General features: G+C 43.2%; 1 protein-coding gene across 1 annotated transcript; it reads left to right on the top strand.

The window, feature by feature from the left end:
* Window positions 1–3: 3 nt before the first annotated feature.
* LOC311117351 (protein phosphatase 3 catalytic subunit alpha-like) lies at window positions 4–10,564 on the top strand (the record flags this gene model as incomplete). Its single annotated transcript, XM_084192307.1, has 9 exons — window positions 4–136; window positions 2,198–2,275; window positions 2,654–2,748; window positions 2,881–3,006; window positions 3,249–3,332; window positions 3,591–3,675; window positions 3,866–3,963; window positions 4,713–4,760; window positions 9,472–10,564. Coding segments are annotated over 9 exons (929 nt in total), but the record flags the coding sequence as incomplete, so codon positions are not given.
* Window positions 10,565–15,087: the final 4,523 nt, after the last annotated feature.

The raw sequence follows: 15,087 nt of genomic DNA on the forward strand, positions 1-15,087 counted from the left end.
ACAGGTTCAAGGAGCCTCCAGCATTCGGGCCCATGTGTGACCTGCTGTGGGCCGACCCGCTCGAGGACTTTGGCAACGAGAAGACACAAGAGTACTTCGGCCACAACACAGTCAGGGGCTGCTCCTACTTCTACAGGTAATCACAGGTTTTAACATGACAATGCACACAGACACCAATACGGATACACACGCACACACTTGCACTCAGACACTCGCACACCCGCATTCACACACCACACACACACACACACACGTCCGGAGCATCTTTAGGTGTGATATACAGGAGAAAGGTGAGGAACAAAGTACTGGATGTGAGATGAGAAATGTGTTGTACTAGTAGACTACAAGCTGCTTCAGAGATCCAACAACCAAAGAATAATTGGGATTTGTGTAACAGCTGTAATATTGGCCAGTTATCTCACAGAACCACACACATGTTTCAGCTTAAACCATATCCCACAATCCCTAGGGAGACTGCACCATTCTGTTTCCATGACGACTGGCTACTACTGCTAGATTGGGGATTGATATTAAGATACAGTGAGGGAAAGAGAGCTTGAGAGAGAGGGGGAGTGAGGGAGAAAAAAGAGATGAATAAAATGAGAGACCAGAGGAATGGAGTGATGAATAGTTGAGACGGTCGTCATAATATGGTGCTATACAATATGGAGCCCACACTACAGTCTACTGAGAGAAAAATACACTGCGCTCCTACTACTACCTGTCCAGACCTATGGCTGTCTCGATGGGGTGCCACAGGGTTCAATTCTCGGGCCGACTCTATTCTCTGTGTATATCAATGATGTCGCTCTTGCTGCTGGTGACTCTCAGATCCACCTCTACGCATACGACACCATTTTGTATACATCTGGCCCTTTATTGGACACTGTTAACAAACCTCCAAACGAGCTTCAATGACATACAACACTCCTTCTGTAGCCTCCAACTGCTCTTAAACACTAGTAAAACTAAATGCATGCTCTTCAATCGAACGCTGCTGGCACCCGCCCACCCGACTAGAATCACTACTCTCGACGGGTCTGACCTAGAGTATGTGGACAACTACAAATACCTAGGTGTCTGGTTAGACTGTAAACTCTCCTTCCAGACTCACATTAAGCATCTCCAATCCAAAGTTAAATCTAGAATCGGCTTCCTATTTCGCAACAAAGCCTCCTTCACTCATGCTGCCAAACATGCCCTCGTAAAACTGACTATCCACCGATCCTTGACTTCGGCGATGTCATTTACAAAATAGCCTCCAACACTCTACTCAGCAAATTGGATGTAGTCTATCACAGTGCCATCCGTTTTGTCACCAAAGCCCCATATACTACCCACCACTGTGACCTGTACGCTCTTGTTGGCTGGTCCTCACTACATATTCGTTGCCAAACCCACTGGCTCCAGGTCATCTATAAATCACTGCTAGGCAAATCCCCGCCTTATCTTAGCTCATTGGTCACCATAGCAACACCCACCCGTAGTATGCGCTCCAGCAGGTATATCTCACTGGTCATCCCCAAAGCCAACACCTCCTTTGGCCGCCATTCCTTCCAGTTCTCTGCTGCCAATGACTGGAACGAACTGCAAAAATCTCTGAAGCTGGAGACTCTTATCTCCCTCACTAACTTTAAGCATCAGTTGTCAGAGCACCTTACCGATCACTGCACCTGTACACAGCCCATCTGAAATTAGCCCACCCAACTACCTCATCCCCATATTGTTATTTATTTTGCTTATTTGCAACCCAGTATCTCTATTTGCACATCATCTCTTGCACATCTATCATTCCAGTGTTAATACTAAATTGTAATTATTTTGCACTATGTCCTATTTATTGCCTTACCTCCATAACTTGCTACATTTGCACACACTGTATATATATTTTCTGTTGTATTTTTGACTTTATGTTTTGTTTACCCCATATGTAACTCTGTGTTGTTGTTTTTATCGCACTGCTTTGCTTTATCTTGGCCAGGTCGCAGTTGTAAATGAGAACTTGTTCTCAACTGGCTTACCTGGTTAAATAAAGGTTAAATAAAAAATAAATAAAAAAATAGATGTTTCTGCTGTTCATTTTGGGCTCAATGATGACCCCTGGTGGTCATTCAATGTAAGCTGTTTCAGAGTAGGCATACTATCCCAGTCTGTAAAATGCAGGGTTGTTCAGAATAGAAACTCTCTCTCTCTCCAGTTACCCTGCCGTGTGTGAGTTTCTACAGACCAACAACTTGTTGTCGGTCATCAGAGCACATGAAGCGCAAGATTCTGGGTAAGAGAAGCCCTACTTCTTCTTTGGTTATTGACAAAACACTGTTATTCTTCACATGGCAAGTGACAGGGTGACAGTAAAGGACTCTAATTTAATGTATTATGTTTAAAACATTCACCTGTCTACCCCAGTGTGTGTTGATCCGGGGCTGGAGATGTGGGTTAAGTGTTTGGGGGGTGGGGATAGGGGTTGTTATGTCAACCAAAACAGCAGCATAAGGTTTCATAATCAAATCAGTCCATTTATAATCACAGCTATCCATAGTCAAGGCTAACCTTAACCACACAACAACCATATCTTTAACCCTACACCCAATCTATGTAATCCTAACCCTAACCCTAATCCTAATCTGTATTCCCTGACTGTGTCCCTGTTCAGGTACCGGATGTACAGAAAGAGTCAGACTACAGGCTTCCCCTCCCTCATCACCATCTTCTCAGCACCTAACTACCTGGACGTCTACAACAACAAAGGTTAGACGCGTACACGCACACACACACGCACACGTGTACACGCACACACACGCGTACACGCACACACGCGTACACGCACACACACACCAGTAGGCTATCAGTGTGTAACAGTCCTCTCTCATTCTCTCATAGCGGCGGTGCTGAAGTATGAGAACAATGTGATGAACATCCGTCAGTTCAACTGTTCCCCTCATCCCTACTGGCTGCCCAACTTCATGGACGTCTTCACCTGGTCCCTGCCCTTCGTTGGAGAGAAAGGTGGGAAAAACGACTAGACGTATTACAAACACCAGAATAATATGTTCTCTGAATATGTTCTCTCTCTTATTTTGTCTCTGTCTTTGCCTGTCTTTCTCTCTCTCTTTCTCTCGCTCATATTGACTGTGCCCCCTCTCTCTCTCTCTCTCTCTCTCTCTCTCTCTCTCTCTCTCTCTCTCTCTCTCTCTCTCTCTCTCTCTCTCTCTCTCTCTCTCTCTCTCTCTCTTTCTATCTTTCCACAGTGACAGAGATGCTAGTGAATGTTCTCAGTATCTGTTCAGATGATGAGCTCATGGAGAATGATGGAGAGGAAGAGGTCTATGATGGTAATCATACCTTTATAGAGCTTGCCAGCTTGTAGTCCTAAAAACCAATGAGTTACCTCTGGTCCGTTCAGGGGGAAAGAATAGGGTTTTAGGAAAAAATGCCAAAAATAAGGTCTTAGGTTAACACAGGTTTAGGAGATCTTATACGTGTTGATTGGTTGGTTCCAGTTCACTATTGTTATGTCAATATAACCTTCCTTTTCACGTTCTTTTGATTGGTGTCCTGTGTTTTACACCTCTGTGATTGGTTGCTTCCAGCCAATGCAGCGGCGGCTAGGAAAGAGGTGATCAGGAACAAGATCCGTGCCATCGGGAAGATGGCCAAAATGTTCCAAGTTTTACGGTGAGTGAGCTTCAGTGTGTGTGTGTCTGTGTGTGTGTGTGTGTGTCTGTGTGAACAATTGCGTAGGTCTCTGTGTATGAGCATATTTTTTTTGTATGTGTGTGCGCAGATGCATGTGAGAGTGTGTATGCTAGTGTGTGTGTGTCTGTGTGTTTTTAATCCTCTATGTGTGTGTGTATCTGTGTTTTAGGGAGGAGAGTGAGAACGTATTGACCCTGAAGGGACTGACACCCACTGGCATGCTGCCCAGCGGAGTTCTGTCAGGAGGCAAGCAGACTCTGCAGAGCGGTGAGTACACACACACACACACACACACACACACACACACACACACACACACACGTACACACACACACACACACACACACACACACACACACACTCACACACACATTCCCACTTTCTCACACACATTTGCATACACACACTATCTATATACACACACACTATCTATCTATCCACCCCTCTCTTTTCCTTCCTTTCCTTTCCTCTGTCACCCTCTCTCACTCTCTCTCTCTCTCTCTCTCTCTCTCTCTCTCTCTCTCTCTCCCTCTCTCTCTCTATCCCATGTTCGTCCTCTGTCACCCTCTCTCTCTCTCTCTCTCTCTCTCTCTCTCTCTCTCTCTCTCTCTCTCTCTCTCTCTCTCTCTCTCTCTCTCTGTCTCTTTATCTCTCTGTCTCTTTATCCCATGTTCATCCTCTGTCACCCTCTCTCTCTCTCCCTCTCTCTCTCTCTCTATCCCATGTTCGTCATCTGTTACTCACCACGTCAGTCAGTGTCACCCTCACCTCACTACTGCTGAGGAGTACTAATAGCCTGGTATGTGTGAGTGTGAGCTAACGCTAGCTACCAAACATGCTAACATGCTAACACCAAACGCCCTCTGCACTGAAGGCTGCAGTGCCGCTCTAAGGGTTTTGCATGAATAACCCTCACCCTCCTCCCTCTTTCTCTCTCCCTCACTTTCTCCTTCACTCTCTATCTTTCTCACACTCTCACTCCCTCTCTCTCTTTCTCTCTTTCTCTCCATCCTCAGCTACCATTGAGGCCATTGAAGCCATCGATCCTGTTGAGGACGCAGAAGGTAAATTCCACTCATGCATCAACAATGAGAGTAAGCGAGTGAGTGTGTGAGAGAATGAAAGAGGTTGAGAAAGAGGCGGATGAGGCATGGCGATCCATCTACGCCATACACTTACCCACAATGCATTGAGCTCTTCTAACAGCACAGCTCATGGTGAAGCCTGACTGCTCTTATTCTTTCTCCTCACGCACGCACGCGCGCACGCACGCGCGCGCGCGCACGCACACACACACACACACACACACACACACACACACACACACACACACACACACACACACACACACACACACACACACAGACACACAGACACACACACACTGCCCTCTACACACTCCACACACAAACACATACACACTCCCCTCTATATATTCCCCACACACACACTCCCCTCTACACACTCCTCACACACACACACACACACACACACACACACACACACACACACACACACACACACTCCCCTCTACACACTCCTCACACACACACACAAACACACAAACGGTAAAACAGTGGCTAAACATGAGTGTGTATCGGCTGGGGGAGGACTCTGATCCTATGATAACTCTAACATCGTCCCTACACAATGACATCATCCCTACACAACCTCTGCTATTTGCTTTCGGTACAATAACATGTGCTGTGTGGAGCCTGTGGAGTTTTGCATTGGAAAAGTGAGGTTCCATGATGATACACATTGTTAACACATGAACACTACAATCTTTATGTAGACTGTCAGTCGCTTGTAGGCTACTGTTGAATCTTGATACTTATAAGTCTGGAAGAATAGGGATTGTTAGTGTGTAAATTATGTCTGTAAGTGTTCAGTATATTTTGTTTGTGTGCTCTGTTTGTACTGGCCTAGCTGTTGTGTGTATTTATAAGGCTTGTGTGTAGTAACTAGTAGGGTTGGGCGGTATCCAGATTTTCATATCGTCATACCGTCCTTTCTCATCCCGGGATATACGGTATTACCGGTTTAATACACAAGGGGGTGCCAAAAAAAGCTAAAAAGCCCATTGAGTGTCTATTACCAGAATGCTAACAAAATTAGCACAGGTAATAGCGAATTTCCATGGAGGCTGCTAGCTAAATATGCTAACGAGCGCAAACAAAAATAAATTAATTGCAAAGAAAGGCAATCCAGCTCATAAAGGTATACATACAGTGCATTCGGAAAGTATTCAGACCCCTTGACTTTTTTCACATTTTGTTACGTTACAGCCTTATTCTAAAATTAATTAAATAAATAAAAATCCTCCTCAATCTACACACAGACTATTTGCATTGACCCCCCCCCCTTTTCTTTACGCTGCTGCTACTCGCTGTTTATTATCTATGCATAGTCACTTTACCCCTACCTACATGTACATATTACCTCAATTACCTCGACTAACATGTACTATTTTTTTACATTTTAGTCATTTAGCAGACGCTCTTATCCAGAGCGACTTACAGTTAGTGAGTGCATACATTTTTTCATCCCCCCGCACATTGACTCGGTACCGGTAACCCCTGTATATAGCCTCTTTATTGTTATTTTATTGTTGCTCTTTTATTTTTTACTTAGTTTATTTAGTAAATCTTTTTCTTAACTCTTATTTGTCTTAAAACTGCATTGTTGGTTAAGGACTTGTAAGTAAGCATTTCACGGTAAGGTCTACACCTGTTGTATTCGGCACATGTGACAAATGAAATGTGATTTGATTTGATTTGAATACCCCATAATGACAAAGCGAAAACTGGTTTTTAGAAATGTTTGCAAATGTTTTCAAAATAAAAAACGGAAATACCGGATTTACATAAGTATTCAGACCCTTTGCTATGAGACTCAAAATTGAGCTCAGGCGCATCCTGTTTCCATTGATCATCCTTGCAATGTTTCTACAACTTGATTGGAGTCCACCTGTGGTAAATTAAATTGATTGGACATGATTTGGAAAGGCACACATCTGTCTATATGAGGTCCCACAGTTGACAGTGCATGTCAGAGCAAACACCAAGCCATGAGGTCGAATAAATTGTCAATAGAGCTCCAAGACAGGATTGTGTCGAGGCACAGATCTGGGGAAGGGTACCAAAAAATTTCTGCAGGATTGAAGGTCCCCAAGGACACAGTGGCCTCCATCACACTGACAGAGCTCCAGAGTTCCTCTATGGAGATGGGAGAACCTACCAGAAAGACAACCATCTCTGCAGCACTCCACCAATCAGGCTTTTACGGTAGAGTGGCCAGACGGAAGCCACTCCTCAGTAAAAGGCACATAACAGCCCGCTTGGAGTTTGCCAAAAGGCACCTAAAGAACTCTGACCATGAGAAACAAGATTCTCTGGTCTGATGAAACCAAGATTGAACTCTTTGGCCTGAATGCCAAGCATCACATCTGGAGGAAACCTGGCGCCATCCCTACGGTGAAGCATGGTGGTGGCAGAATCATGCTGTGGAGATGTTGTTCAGCGGCAGGGACTGGGAGACTAGTCAGGATCGAGGGAAAGATGAACGGAGCAAAGTACAGAGAGATCCTTGATGTAAACCTGCTCCAGAGCACTCAGGACCTCAGACTGGGGCGAGGATTCACCTTCCAACAGGACAACAACCCTAAGCACACAGCCAAGACAACGCAGGAGTGGCTTCAGGACAAGTCTCTGAATGTCCTTGAGTGGCCCAGCCAGAGCCCGGACTTGAACCTGATCTAACATCTCTGGAGAGACCTGAAAATAGCTGTGCAGCGACTCTCCCCATCTAACCTGACAGAGCTTGAGAGGATCTGTAGAGAAGAATGGGAGAAACTCCCCAAATACAGGTGTGCCAAGCTTGTAGCGTCATACCCAAGAAGAATCGAGGCTGTAATCACTGCCAAAGGTGCTTCAACAAAGTATTGAGTAAAGAGTCTGAATACTTATGTAAATGTCATATTTAAGTTTTTTATTTTTAATACATTTGCAAAAATGTCTAAAATCAAGATAGCAGCTGTACAGACTTCTCAAACATGGCAGAAAGCTAACACAACATGATGCCCGTCTCCTTATTAATTCAGCCACTTACTGAGATAATGCAACCCTTAACTTTAACTTGCTAGTTAATGCAGAATGCTGCGTTTTTCACACAGAAACAATATAAAACGCATAAGAAATATCTTTCTGCATTTTGTAAACGCAGATCTAAAATGCTTCTTATTGTAATTTCTGCTCGGTATCAGACTAATGTTGTGCTTCAGTTGCACTTCTCCACTCGGATGACAGAGCTCTGACTGATGTGTAGCTACTTTTCTCTGGTACTTTTCCGTTTAGACTGCTTTTCTCCGGTATAATACAAGATTAAGTTTAAGCAAAACATTAGGAAATGTAGCTGGCTATATTCTTTCTATGATAAACATTAGAAATATGATGGCCATGCATCGTTTTTCCAAAAAAGACCTTGCTTTTTCAGTGTAAGCTCATTTACTTGTGCGGCTGCCAGACAAATAGCGTTACACTTCTGTTGTCATCTGATAAAAATTAAGCTATTTTCTGCCGAATGTGTTGCACTAATGTATACTGAACTAAAATATAAATGCAACTTGCAACAATTTCAACTACTTTACTGAGTTACAGTTCATATAAGAAAATCAGTCAATTGAAATACATTCATTAGGCCCTAATCTATGGATTTCACATGACTGGGCAGGGGCGTAGCCATGGGTGGGCCTGGGAGGGCATAGGGCCACCCACTTGGGAGCCAGGCTCAGCTAATCAGTATGAGTTTTTCCCCACAAAAAGGCTTTATTACAGACAGAAATACTCCTCCGTTTTATAAGCTGTCCGGGTGGCTGGTCTCAGATGATCCCACAGGTGTAGAAGCTGGATGTGGAGGTCATGGGCTGGCGTGGTTACACGTGGTCTGCGGTTGTGAGGCCGGTTGGACGTACTGCCAAATTCTCTAAAACGACGTTGGACACAACTTATGCTAGATAAATTAACATTAAATTCTCTGGCAACAGCTCTGGTGGACATTCCTGCAGTCAGTATGCCAATTGTGCGCTCCCTCAAAATGTAGACATCTGTGGCATTGTGTTGTGACAAAACTGCACATTTTAGTGGCCTTTTATTGTCCCCAGCACAAGGTGCACCTGTGTAATGATCATGCTGTTTAATCAGCTTCTTGATATGCCAAACCTGTCAGGTGGATGGATTATCTTGGCAAAGGAGAAATGCTCACTAACAGGGATGTAAACAAATATGTGCACAAAATTTGAGAGAAATAAGCTTTTTGTGTGTCTAGAAAATTTCAGGGATCTTTTATTTCATCTCATGAAACATGCTATAGTGCTATAAAGAACACTTTCCTAAGGTTCTATAAAGAACGTGAGTCATAAATAACCGTCACTGGCCATAGTCATATTTAACATGTAATGGCATAACACAACTGATAGACTGGAATGACACTCTCAATCACGGTTGAAACGGAGCTGTGAGCAAACCAAGCTCCAAAATATTCGAATGAGCCGACGCCCCTACATTTTAATTGTCACTAAAAGAGGAAAGAACCCTTTTCTGAACTGCAAAGAACTACTGAATGGCTCAAACAATTCTTTGAGTCATTATGGTCCCACATAGAACCATCACGCTTCCCAAAGAACACTCATTTCTTAGTGTGTAGCAACTGCATTGTAACTACATTGTATGTGTGTATTACATGTGTGTGTAATTGTGTTGTGATCTGTCTCCCCAGCGATCCGAGGCTTCTCTCCTCAACATAAGATCAATAGCTTTGCGGAGGCCAAGGGTCTGGACCGGATCAACGAGCGCATGCCCCCCCGCCGTGACGCCGTCAACAGTGTGGGTCTGTCCATGGGCCGTATGAACATGGGGGAACCCAACGGCACTGACAACAACAGCAATATACAGGGATGAGGCACACACACACACATTTAAACACTAATTCATACACACTCTGAAACACACACATAGATATGAAGTACATACACAAACATACACACATTTACATTTACATTTTAGTCATTTAGCAGATGCTCTTATCCAGAGCGACTTACAGTTAGTGAGTGCATACATTTTTTTCTTCATACATTTGACTTACACATACTCACAAATACACACTTACGCTTAAATACACTTGATTTAAACATAAAGTACACACACATACAGTTGAAGTCGGAAGTTTACATACACTTAGGTTGGAGTCATTAAAACTTGTTTTTCAACCACTCCACACATTTCTTGTTAACAAACTATAGTTTTGGCAAGTCGGTTAGGATATCTACTTTATGCATGACACAAGTAATTTTTCCAACAATTGTTTACAGATAGGTTATTTCACTTATAATTCACTGTATCACAATTCCAGTGGGTCAGAAGTTTATGTACAATACGTTGACTGTGCCTTTAAACAGCTTGGAAAATTCAAGAAAATGATGTCAAGGCTTTAGAAGCTTCTGATTGGCTAATTGACATAATTTGAGTCAATTGGAGGTGTACCTGTGGATGTATTTCAAGGCCTACCTCAAACTCAGTGCCTCTTTGCTTGACATTATGGGAAAATCAAAAGAAATCAGCCAAGACCTCAGAAAAAGAATGGTAGACCTCCACAAGTCTTGTTCATCCTTGGGAGCAATTTCCAAACGCCTGAAGGTACCACGTTCATCTGTACAAACAATAGTACGCAAGTATAAACACCATGGGACCACGCAGCCGTCATACCGCTCAGGAAGGAGACGCAGTCTGTCTCCTAGAGATGAACGTACTTTGGTGCGAAAAGTGCAAATCAATCCCAGAACAACAGCAAAGGACCTTGTGAAGATGCTGGAGGAAACAGGTACAAAAGTATCTATATCCACAGTAAAACGAGTCCTATATCGACATAACCTGAAAGGCCGCTCAGCAAGGAAGAAGCCACTGCTCCAAAACCGCCATAAAAAAGCCAGACTACGGTTTGCGACTGCACATGGGGACAAAGATCGTACTTTTTGGAGAAATGTCCTCTGGTCTGATGAAACAAAAATAGAACTGTTTGGCCATAATGACCATTGTTATGTTTGGAGGAAAAAGGGGGTGGCTTGCAAGCCGAAGAACACCATCCCAACCGTGAAGCACGGGGGTGGCAGCATCATGCTGTGGGGGTGCTTTGCTGCAGGAGGGACTGGTGCACTTCACAAAATAGATGGCATCATGAGGAAGGAAAATTATGTGGATATATTGAAGCAACATCTCAAGACATCAGTCAGGAAGTTAAAGCTTGATCGCAAATGGGTCTTCCAAATGGACAATGACCCCAAGCATACTTCCAAAGTTGTGGCAAAATGGCTTAAGGACAACAAAGTCAAGGTATTGGAGTGGCCATCACAAAGCCCTGACCTCAATCCTATAGAAAATGTGTGGGAAGAACTGAAAAAGTGTGTGCGAGCAAGGAGGCCTACAAACCTGACTCAGTTACATCAGCTCTGTCAGGAGGAATGGGCCAAAATTCACCCAACTTATTGTGGGAAGCTTGTGGTAGGCTACCCGAAACGTTTCACCCAAGTTAAACAATTTAAAGGCAATGCTACCAAATACTAATTGAGTGTATGTAAACTTCTGACCCACTGGGAATGTGATGAAAGAAATAAAAGCTGACATTTCACATTCTTAAAATAAAGTGGTGATCCTAACTGACCTAAAACAGGGAATTTTTACTAGGATTAAATGTCAGGAATTGTGAAAAACTGAGTTTAAATGTATTTGGCTATGGTGTATCTAAACTTCCGACTTCAACTGTACTTATACATACACTTAAACACAAAACATACAGGACACACAAGTCAACATATACCCTTATACAGTGATGGTACACACATCATCCTCCTCCTCCCCCTACCCCGTCCTGTTGCTGCCCAGCCCATCTCTCCACCAGTGTGGCAAGACTGTGCCATGGATGGTTGATGCGTCCTACTGGACAAACTGTACTGCAGGTTCCATCACTACCTGACCTGGTCACACACACTACTGCAGGCCCCTGACCTGACCACCTGACCGCACCACACTACTGCAGGCCCCTGACCTGACCACCTGACCGCACCACACTACTGCAGGCCCCTGACCTGACCACCTGACCGCACCACACTACTGCAGGCCCCTGACCTGACCACCTGACCGCACCACACTACTGCAGGCCCCTGACCTGACCACCTGACCGCACCACACTACTGCAGGCCCCTGACCTGACCACCTGACCGCACCACACTACGGAACACTCTACTGGAAGTTCTGGAACACTCCAATGCAAAACAAAGAGCTACTGTTCTGTTCTCATTGTGTAGTGGGGGTGACTGGGTGACAGATGTTACCTTTCTGTTGTGTTGGGGGCAGAGGGAGGGGGGTGGGGGGGATTGGGGAGGGGAGGCATGGGGTGAGAGGTCAACGGGGGCTGAGGTGGCATGCGGGAGAGGGACTTTTTCAGTTTCCTCTTCTCATTTTAAAACAGGAAGTTGTGTTGTCAGCCCGGTTGGTGGTTTACTTCATTAACTTTATTTTATAAGATAGCTAGATAGATAGAGAGATGGACTGGATGGTTGTCATGACGTCCATGGGAGTTTATTTGTGTGTGCTTGTGTCTGCGTTTGCGATTGTGTGAGTGAATGTGTTGTCTGTACGGGTGAAATTTTAATGGCATTTTCATATGCAAACATACAAGGTTGTGCTATCAAACATATTTTGCTACTAGTACTATATGACAATAACAGGACATTGAAATGAAGCATATTATTTATTAACTTCAAGGAAAAGACAATGTTGTCAGAAGGTTAAAATTGCAGTCTTATTACTTGAGTGTTTTCTCTCGATCTTATTTTATAAGCCAATATGCTCCACTGGTCAGTTAGTCAGAACTGAGGTGTGTGACCCACCGTTAATTCACACAGAGTTCACAGTACACTCAATACACCCCAGGCAAACGCTGCCTCTAAAGTCAGATAAGTAAAACTGACCTTACATCAGTTTTAGGGGCGACGTCTGTCTATTCCAATCTTATGTTCTATTGCTGCCAAAACTGATCTTATTTCACATTTAAGGGCAACTTTTTACCACTTTTACCTATTCCACTTGCTGGGACTAGCTACACTTTTTATGTTATATTGCTGCCAAGTCAATAATAGAAATAGAAAGCATAGAATGGACACCTGTAACAGAGATTGACATTTTGAAATAATTTTGAAATGTTTTGCTGGCATGCAATCAGAATCAGCAATGAGTGAAGTCCATTCTATGCGTTCCATTTCTATGGTGTCCTCTTAATTTGCTGTCCAGTAGCCTATAACCTGAGCTGGCTGCACTGGAGGAAGTCCCTATACTGTATATGATGTTGTGTTCTACCTTGAAATGAAGTGTTTTTGGCTGAGTGTGAGCAGTGGCTAACAGAAGTCAACAGAAGGTTATTTATTTGTAAAGCATTTATAAACGCATCAGTGCATGCAGTTAAGTTATTTGATAATAATAATAATAATAATGTGAAATTTGATTTGTGCCGTGTTTCAGTATGGTAAATTCATTTTTTCTTGCTTCGAATTAACTAAAGGATAATATTTATTTAGTAAAACGTTTATTTTGTAATTTTTGTTATTTTTTGTGTGATTTTGTTATTGTTATTATTATGTTTTTCATGACTGTATTATGAGTTCATTTATTGTTTTATTTTGATGCTGTACAGAATGGAAGCTTGTATGAGGTGAAATGCATTGTGACTCTATCTCTCCTCTCTTCTCTGTTGATGTACAGGAGTTGCTTTTAAACCTACAATAGCGTGAATGAATGACCATGCTATAAAGAGACAGACTTCCATTCAGGCAGCCAAAGCATGATTGCATGCTAAACTCATCTGTAAAAGCAGACACAGTTACAGAATTTTTGTCTCTCACATTTCAAAGGAAAAATGTACTCTCTAAATTATATTCTTGTTATTTAATATTATTATTATTCTATTTATAATTAACATTATTCTTAAGCTCTCTGCTGGTTGCTCTCACGTTTTGCTGATCCTTGTTTGGTCTCATTGTGCTTTATTTTGAGAGGTGAACTTACTGGAGACCTCGTGCCATGTAGTTTGTGCCATGGCTCTCTCTCTCTCTCGGACTCCCTTATCACACACACTGTAAGCATGCCCCATGGGACAAACCACTTTTTTTACTCTTGAATAAAATATGCATGAACCTTTGGCTTTGACTACCTTTATTTCCTCCGTCGGTCACAGACACACACGCACACACACCACATATACACTGAGTATACCAAACATTAGGAACACCTTCCTAACATTGAGTTGACTCCAATGCTTCCCACAGTTGTGTCAAGTTGGCTGGATGTCCTTTGGGTGGTGGACCATTCTTGATACACACAGGAAACTGTTGAGCCTGAAAAACTCAGCAGCGTTGCAGTTCTTGACACAAACATTTTACATTTTTACATTTTAGTCATTTAGCAGACGCTCTTATCCAGAGCGACTTACAGTTAGTGAGTGCATACATTATATATTTTTATTTTTTCATACTGGCCCCCCGTGGGAATCGAACCCACAACCCTGGCGTTGCAAACGCCATGCTCTACCAACTGAGCTACAAACCGGTGCGCCTGGCACCTACTACTATACCCAGTTCAAAGGCACTTAAATATTTTGTCTTGCCCATTCACCCTCTGAATGGCACACACATCCACGTCTCAATTGTCTCTAGGCTTAAAAATCCTTCTTTAACCTGTCTCCTCCCCTTCATTTACGCTAATTGAAGTGGATTTAACAAGGGATATCAATAAGGGATCATAGCTTTCACCTGGTCAGTCTATGTCATGGAAAGAGCAGGTGTTCTTAATGTTTTGTACACTCAGTGTATGTTCTCTAATTGCCGTCTGATGGAGAACGCTCCCTCAGTAGATCACACACAATAACTGCAACTGTTATCTATTACAGTACATGCCTCTTCCACCACTCCCTGTTCCACTACTGTTATATATTACAGTACATGCCTCTTCCACCACTCCCTGTTCCACTACTGTTATATATTACAGTACGTGCCTCTTCCACCACTCCCTGTTCCACTACTGTTATATATTACAGTACATGCCTCTTCCACCACTCCCTGTTCCATTACTGTTATCTATTACAGTACATGCCTCTTCCACCACTCCCTGTTCCATTACTGTTATATATTACAGTACATGCCTCTTCCACCACTCCCTGTTCCATTACTGTTATCTATTACAGTACATGCCTCTTCCACCACTCCCTGTTCCACTACTGTTATATATTACAGTACATGCCTCTTCCACCACTCCCTGTTCCACTACTGTTATCTATTACAGTACATGC

Source organism: Coregonus lavaretus (genome assembly GCF_964263955.1).
Source record: "Coregonus lavaretus genome assembly, contig: HAP1_SCAFFOLD_2035, whole genome shotgun sequence".
Classification (NCBI taxonomy): Eukaryota; Metazoa; Chordata; class Actinopteri; order Salmoniformes; family Salmonidae; genus Coregonus; species Coregonus lavaretus.